This window comes from Oreochromis niloticus, linkage group LG22, assembly GCF_001858045.2.
Source record: "Oreochromis niloticus isolate F11D_XX linkage group LG22, O_niloticus_UMD_NMBU, whole genome shotgun sequence".
NCBI lineage: Eukaryota > Metazoa > Chordata > Actinopteri > Cichliformes > Cichlidae > Oreochromis > Oreochromis niloticus.
Window position 1 is genome coordinate 7,954,401 of NC_031985.2, and position 8,416 is coordinate 7,962,816.

Consider the following 8,416-nt stretch of genomic DNA (forward strand, 5'->3'; position numbering starts at 1 on the left):
GAATCATTGTTGTTGTCGATCAGTCCTATGATGGTGGTGTCATCAGCAAATTTTATAATGGTGTTACTGGTGTGGATAGTTGAACAGTCATGGGTGAAAAGTGAGTATAGGAAATAATGAAATGATCAACAATCTTGTTCTTCTCTGCTTGTTACTTGTGTATGTGTTGGTGTGTATATTTGTCTATAGGGTGCTGTGTTTGTTGACGGGGTCTCTGGATTCAGTCTCTCTGAGAGTCCATAGATGTTGCCCAAAGCTGTAAAGTTCAAAACACACTGTTACTCACACTGCTGTTGGAGTTGCTTTTATATGCAACACCATTAATACAGAATAAATAAGAAAAATAGTTTACTTACTTTGTTCCCTTTTTCTTTCTGGAAATAGAAAGGGAAGAAATATTTCAGAATGCCAGAGAAATTCTGTTTTGCAGTTTGTATCAGAGTATTAGCTCAGCTCATCTGAATATCTCACCTCTCTTCTTTTTGCAAACATAAAATCCAATGATGACGAAAACAACAGAAACAACCACAGCAGGAATGATCATCATGTATGAGGACCTCTCTGCTCAGTCAAAACAAACAAACCAGATAAAATGTGTATAAGAAGCAGGTTAGAGTAGAAGTACATCCATCCATCCTGTAGTATTATTCTAGTTCGAATATAAATCCCATAATGGTGAGGGGAAGTAAATACAGCATAATCTCTCAGACTCATATACCATGACATATTTTAGTTAAGCAGAGCGGACACACTAAACTTATGTGGCTGACTTTTAAAACCTTTACAGGAGCTCTGTGTATTATGTTCCCTGACTGTTGAAATTTTAAATTTATTTAGATTCTGCTTGAAGCCCAAACAAAAAGAGAATAAAACATTCAAACACCACAATATCAAGAATCCACAGTACAAGCAAAACAAAATGAATCAAATGATTTTCTCTCACCCTTTGTATTGCTTTCAACCCAGTTGGTTCTGATCACTGTTTCTTTCAGGCTGGTGATGATGTTTTCTTCACCATCAGAGAGATGAAACACACACTCATATCTGCTCCAGTCTTCAGGTGTTACTGATGCAACATTCAGATTAACACTCATCTGGAAGGTCCCATCATCGTTGGGGAGGATCTCTCCAGGATTCACACCTTCATGGAGCTCCTCTCCATCTTTCCTCCAGAACATCACGGCTCTGTCAGGATAGAAACCTGTAGCGTGGCAGCTGACTGGAGAGGAGGGAGTCTTCTGGAGGAGAGACACTGAGGGAAGAACTGGAAGAAGGAAAGGAATTCAACCAAAACCTAATATTCAAAACAGAGTCGTTAGAGCCAAACAATCATCATGTTAAGTCATGTCAAGTTTATCTGTGTAGCACTGTTCAGACAGAATGTAATTCAGAGTTCTTTAGAGAGGGGAGGATAAATACAAGAGACATTTAAAACATCTAATGTATACGATGATATAACACATACAGCTTTTCATCACCAGCTTTCAGCAGCTGCATGAGGCTACAATATGACATCTTTTAAACTAAAAATAACCCGAAACACTCTGAGATATAGTAATGAAATTGTGAACACAAGAATACTTAATACTTAATGAAAAATCACGAGTTTCAGTTCATGTCAATAATAATCTTTCAACCACAAACATAATAAATATTATCTTAATCCATCCACCAATTTAAATATCACCAGAAGCCAAATTCACCACCAGGTGGAGCTAAAAGGGAAGCTGCAAAATGGCTCATCCACTGTTTGGAAACCACTGATGAACTACAGCATCACTGAATTAAAATCTATCACTGAACAAGTTGACCTGCTGACGGTAAATTTTACTCACAAAAACATTAAATTACTGTATAAAAGTTCTCAGTCAAAAGTCAAAAGGAGGTTATTAAATGGTACTGTTGAAACTTCCTGTTTCATTTTGACTTTTCTTGAGACATTTCACTAATTTCCTCATGTTGTTAGTCCTCTTGTCTGTTATTCAGAAATCAGTCGCAGTACATCATGCTGGAGGATGTCTCAGTTCCTAAAATGCATATGAACAAGAAAGGAGGCTGGAAGAGGAGCTATAATCAAAATGACCACGGTGAGAGATGGGCTCTTCTTTTTTTGTTTCAATTATTTAAGATGATCAGACTTTCTGCCCTTCACTGACTCTGTGTGTGATTGAAGGTATGATATCTTGTCACATTGCAGAGAGGCCCTAAATATGTATATAAGATGTTTTTGATCCAAAACCTAAAACTGCAGTTATCAGGAAAACGTCATATCAGTTTTCATACATTCTAAATCATTAAATTTCAAATCTACTTAAACGTTTTTGCCATTTTCTATTTCAATGATAACTATTTTTCAAAAGATAATACAAAGTAAAACAAACACTACTGCATCAGGTCATGTGATTTTACCTGTTCTCTGCAGAGAGCTGTTGCCACTGTCCACATACATCTTCAGCCACTCTGGACAAATCTTAGTGAGGATTTTTTCACGGTCTTTCATTCTGGTTGTGTCAGCATCCCAACTCTGTTTGATAATGTCAGCCTCTGGTTTCAGTGCGATCCACGTCAGCGTCTTCAGATCCAATTTAAGAAAGTCTTCTCCATCATATCCGTACTGTAAAAGTCCCGTAACCTCTCCGGTGTTTTCATCCCATTCACAGCCTTCTATCATCTGTAAAATGTGGACGGCTGAGGCGAGAGAGAAAACAGAGATTGCAGCGAACATCTGAAACTCAGAGGCTATAAACTCTAAGAAGCACAATAAAGACATAATGCAAGACATAAAACAGAGATATGATCTATAATTTTTAAAGGTAAAATCTTAACATTGTTAATACAAGACTAAAATTGAGAACAATTATTTTTATGAATTATGTTATTCTTTTTAGGGCACACTAGTGAGGTTTGATGATTACAAAAATAAAATAACTAATTATGCTAACAATCTTTACATTAATCAGTGATGTTTATGCATATACATGATTTATGATGATTTGGCAAAACAAATAACAGAAAACACTGCACCTCTGCTTTGGTTTAACTGCTGCTTCAAACTAGAAATCCATAATCTGAACAGATTTGGCCGATCCACAAAACAATAATCAGTGAGCGACTCCAACATCTGAGGGTTGGTATCTAATATTTTCTTCGCCCAGTCCTGTCTTGCTTCCAGTATCTTGTTGCTGCTGTCACAGTAGTAAGCCATCTGAATGCCATCAATTACTGGGAAACCCACAAACTCTGATATGTTTGGGTTTCCAGAGGAACCAGTGTCAAAACTAACCAATGAATGTTTCACTGTGGGACAAAAATGTTTATAACAAGTAAATAAAGCATATAAACATTAATCGGAAATACAATTAATTCAGTATGATTCAGTTAAAATATGATCATAAAGTTTTAGAAAAAGTGACATAAGACTCTACAAGATCAATCAATTATGAAGTACAATGATATGTGTTTTGAGTACTTACAAATGTGTGTACCCAAACCTGAACAAATAATGATGATTAACGCATTTATAAGTTTAGCTTCATAAATCTGATCGCTGACACTTTCAAAAGCCTCCCTGTGAATAAGAATGTTTATGAATATTCGTGGCATTCTTTTTGCTAACTTACAGAGCATTAAATGCCAGTGCACAGATCACCTGATTATATCACCTGATTTATTTGGGAGGGATAACAAATGTAAGATGCGTTCATGTGCTAATGGATACTGGATGTCCACCAGATTCCTGCGTTTCTTGGTTTTACAAAAAAAAAAAAAAAGACTCTCATCAGCTCTCAACTAGATCACATTAACCTTAACGGTGATGTCTGTTCTCTCATCTGAGCACTGACTCGTTTACCAGCTCAAGAATGTCCCCCATGTTGCAGAAGCTTTTTTAAAACATATATTAATTTCCATATGCTTTTCATATGCTCCATATGTGCAGTGCATCCATCCATCCATCCATCCTCATCCGCTTTATCCGAAGTCGGGTCGCGGGGGCAGCAGCCTAAGCAGAGAAGCCCAGACCTCCCTCTCCCCAGCCACCTCCTCCAGCTCATCCGGGGGAACACCAAGGCGTTCCCAGGCCAGCCGAGAGATATAATCTCTCCAGCGCGTCCTGGGTCTGCCCCGGGGCCTCCTCCCGGTGGGACATGCCCGGAACACCTCACCCAGGAGGCGCCCAGGGGGCATCCTTGTCAGATGCCCGAACCACCTCAACTGGCTCCTTTCGATGTGGAGGAGCAGCGGCTCTACTCTGAGCCCCTCCCGGATGGCCGAACTTCTCACCCTATCTCTAAGGGAGAGGCCAGCCACCCTTCGGAGGAAGCTCATTTCTGCCGCTTGTATCCGCGATCTCGTTCTTTCGGTCACTACCCACAGCTCGTGGCCATAGGTGAGGGTCGGGACGTAGATCGACCGGTAAATTGAGAGCTTCGCTTTTACACTCAGCTCCCTCTTCACCACGACGGACCGGTGCAGCGTCCGCATCACTGCAGCCGCAGCACCAATCCGTCTGTCGATCTCCGGCTCCCTTCTCCCATCACTCGCGAACAAGACCCCGAGATACTTGAACTCCTCCACTTGGGGCAGGAACTCATCCCCGACCCGGAGTGGGCACTCCACCCTTTTCCGGCTGAGAACCATGGCCTCAGATTTGGAGGTGCTGATCCTCATTCCTGCTGCTTCACACTCGGCTGCGAACCGTTCCAGTGCGAGCTGGAGGCCCCCACCCGATGAAGCCATCAGAACCACATCATCCGCAAAAAGCAGAGATGAGATTCTGAGGCCACCGAAGTGGAAGCCCTCCGCCACTTGGCTGCGCCTAGAAATCCTGTCCATAAAAATTATGAACAGAATCGGTGATAAAGGGCAGCCCTGGCGGAGCCCATCACCCACCGGAAACAAGTCCGACTTATTGCCGGCAATGCGAACCAAACTCTTACAACGGTTGTATAGGGATCGAATGGCCCGTAGCAGTGGGCCAGACACCCCATACTCCCGCAACACCTCCCACAGGACACCCCGAGGGACACGGTCGAATGCCTTCTCCAAGTCCACAAAACACATGTAGACTGGTTGGGCAAACTCCCATGCACCCTCAAGTATCCTCGAGAGGATAAAGAGCTGGTCCAGTGTTCCGCGACCAGGACGAAAACCGCATTGTTCCTCCTGTATCCGAGGTTCGACTAACGGACGAACTCTCCTTTCCAGCACCCTGGCATAGACTTTCCCAGGGAGGCTGAGGAGTGTGATCCCCCTGTAGTTGGAACACACCCTCCGGTCTCCCCTCTTAAAGATGGGGACCACCACCCCGGTCTGCCAGTCCAGGGGTACTGCCCCTGATCTCCACGCAACATTGTAGAGGCGTGTCAACCAGGACAGCCCTACAACGTCCAGAGCCTTCAGGAACTCGGGGCGGACCTCATCAACACCAGGGGCTCTGCCACCGAGGAGTTGTTTAACTGCCTCAGTGACCTCGACCCCAGAAATTGGCGGGTCATTCCCCTCATCCCCAGACTCTGCTTCCTCCTCGGAAGACGTGTCAGTGGGATTAAGGAGGTCCTCGAAGTATTCCTTCCACCGCCTGACAATTTTCTCAGTCGACGTCAGCAGCGCACCGCCAGCACTATACACAGTGCAGGTAGAGCACCGCTTTCCCCTCCTGAGACGCCTGACGGTTTGCCAGAATCTCTTCGAGGCAGTCCGAAAGTCTTTTTCCATGGCCTCTCCGAACTCCTCCCACACCCGAGTTTTTGCTTCAGCCACTGCCCGAGCCGCATTCCGCTTGGCCTGTCGATACCTGTCAGCTGCCTCTGGAGTCCCACAGGCTAACCAAGCCCGATAGGACTCCTTCTTCAGCCTGGTGGCTCCCTTCACCTCTGGTGTCCACCATTTGGTTCGGGGATTACCACCACGGCAGGCACCAACCACCTTGCGGCCGCAGCTCAATGCAGCAGCTTCGGCAATGGAGACGCTGAACATGGTCCATTCGGACCCAATGTCCCCCGTCTCCCTCGGAATGTTGTTGAAGCTCTGCCGGAGGTGTGCGTTGAAGATCTCGCGGACTGGGGCCTCTGCTAGACGTTCCCAGCACACCCTCACTACGCGTTTAGGTGCACCGGGTCTGTCCAGCGTCCTCCCCCGCCACCTGATCCAACTCACCACCAGGTGGTGATCAGTTGACAGCTCAGCCCCTCTCTTTACCCGAGTGTCCAGAACATATGGTCGCAAGTCTGGTGATACGATTACAAAATCGATCATCGACCTGCGGCCTAGAGCATCCTGGTGCCACGTGCACTTATGGACACTCTTATGTTCGAACAAGGTGTTCGTTATGGCCAAACTGTGATTTGCACAGAAGTCCAATAACAAAACACCACTCGGGTTCAGATCAGGGAGGCCGTTCCTCCCAATCACGCCCCTCCAGGTCTCGCTGTCGTTACCCACGTGAGCATTGAAGTCTCCCAGTAGGACAACAGAGTCTCCAGGTGGGGCACCTTCCAGCACCCCCCCAGGGACTCTAAGAAGGCTGGGTACTCTGAACTGCCACTCGGCGCATAAGCGCAGATGACAGTCAGGACCCGTTCCCCGACCCTGAGGCGCAGGGAACAAACCCTCTCATCCACTGGGAAAAACCCCAACGTACCGGCAGCAAGCCGGGGGGATATTAGAATACCCACCCCAGCCCGCCGCCTCTCACCAGGGGCAACTCCAGACTGAGACAGAGTCCAGCCCCTCTCCAGGAGACTAGTTCCAGAGCCCAAGCCATGCGTAGAGGTGAGCCCGACTATATCTAGCCGGTACTTCTCAACCTCACGCACTAACTCAGGCTCCTTCCCCACCAGAGAGGTGACATTCCATGTCCCTATTGCCAGTCTTGGCAGCCGGGGATCGGTCCGCCAGGGCCTCCGCTCCTGGCCGCCGCCCGACACACATGCAGTGCATCTAATTAGTAAATGTACCTGATCTAGTTGAAGGGGTGACGACTTATTGTAATTATATAGAAAATAAAACATTGATTCTCTTTGTCTTGATGCTTGCTTAAAAAAACTGGTCAGAAAATCCCAGAGAGTTGATTCTGTTCGTCTGGACGTAGCGTTCTCAGAGAGAAACGTTTCATCACTCATCCAGGTGACTTCCCCGCTCTCAGCTGACTGCAGGTTTCCCCAACCTTAAAAGCAGCATAACAACCTTTGATTCTGACCTTTTACTAGTCACAGAGTTTGGGAATGGCTGCAATCATTTATCTGTGAGCATGACAGTTTGAAAAAATAATTGTTAGGCAATTATTCGAGTTTCGGTTGTTATGCAACTTTACTATTTATAAGGTTGGGGAAATCTGGAGTCAGCTGAGACTGAAGAAGTCACTTGGATGAGTGATGAAACGTTTCTCCCACTGAAAACACTACGTCCAGATGAACAGAATCAACTGTTTTATTTGAAACAAACCCCGCCCCCCCCCAAAACCCCAAAACAAATATAAAAATACAGACAAAGACCAAATATTCCAAATGTCTACAACATTCACATTTATAAAGAATTTTTTGTGTTCATATTCCTTTGTATGTGGACTGGAGCACACATTTATGAGTACTGAAAACTGCACACAAATCCTTGTACTCATTTATAAATCTTAGTTAACACTTGTTTATGACATCATACACATTTGTAACCCTGCTGAGACAAATTTAACACTTTACAAATAGGACAATGAAAGGAGGAACTACTTCCCAAACTGTCATTTCTCATTATACAACTTCGACCACTGCAACTTAACAATACTTTACACATACTATACACAGAGTGCTTCTTACATTTCTTCAGAGCCCCACTGGTAAGCATAAGGAGAAGTAAATAAAATGACAACTCATTAAAAAAGCTGTAATGATAATGTAAACTATTATTATTCAAAGTATGATCTTACCTGGACATACCACATTAGAGCAGAGGAGTAATATATACACAGTCTTCATGTTGCTTTTGTTTTGCTGTGTTTATCATGAGACTTTGTTTTTTCTTGCCTTCAAACTGTGGTAGAGCCAGCCCTCACAGGAAACTACCTGATTTCAAAATAAAAGCAGCCTTCTGGTGATTGTGATTTTGGGATTAAAACCAAATCATTTAGATTGTAATAAATTATAACCTATTAAAAAATACATAACAATATACAGCACCTTAAAAATAATACATTTAATTTGTTCAAGTTACAAATGAATTTGTTTCCACCGACTAATTTCACTTCAGAGTAACAGCATACATATTCAAAATGTCACTCAATATTAAGCACTTCATAATTGCATAGATTAACTATTTTTCCTCTGCATTCGTAGTCATTTTACATAGAAACTTTCTGCTTCCACATAACAATTTTGCTTCAGTTTTGCTCAGTATCAAGTTAGTCTAGTTTCAAAACAAAGCCCTC

At 43.9% G+C, this 8,416-nt stretch overlaps 1 protein-coding gene across 2 annotated transcripts; it reads right to left on the minus strand.

Moving 5' to 3' along the window:
• Positions 1 to 8,012, minus strand: LOC100701504 (major histocompatibility complex class I-related gene protein). 2 transcript variants are annotated; one of them, XM_025902436.1, is made up of 7 exons: positions 7,919 to 8,012; positions 3,025 to 3,297; positions 2,410 to 2,688; positions 944 to 1,264; positions 472 to 561; positions 357 to 374; positions 1 to 256 (listed from the first exon to the last, which is right to left on the minus strand). In XM_025902436.1, exons 1-7 carry the CDS (start codon positions 7,965 to 7,967, stop codon positions 126 to 128), a joined length of 1,161 nt encoding a protein of 386 aa, XP_025758221.1. In that variant the 5' UTR covers positions 7,968 to 8,012; the 3' UTR covers positions 1 to 125. The 2 variants fall into 2 exon arrangements, with proteins under 2 accessions (XP_025758221.1, XP_025758222.1); XM_025902437.1 differs by lacking the exon at positions 7,919 to 8,012 and adding an exon at positions 3,650 to 3,757.
• Between the last annotated feature and the right edge of the window lie 404 nt (positions 8,013 to 8,416).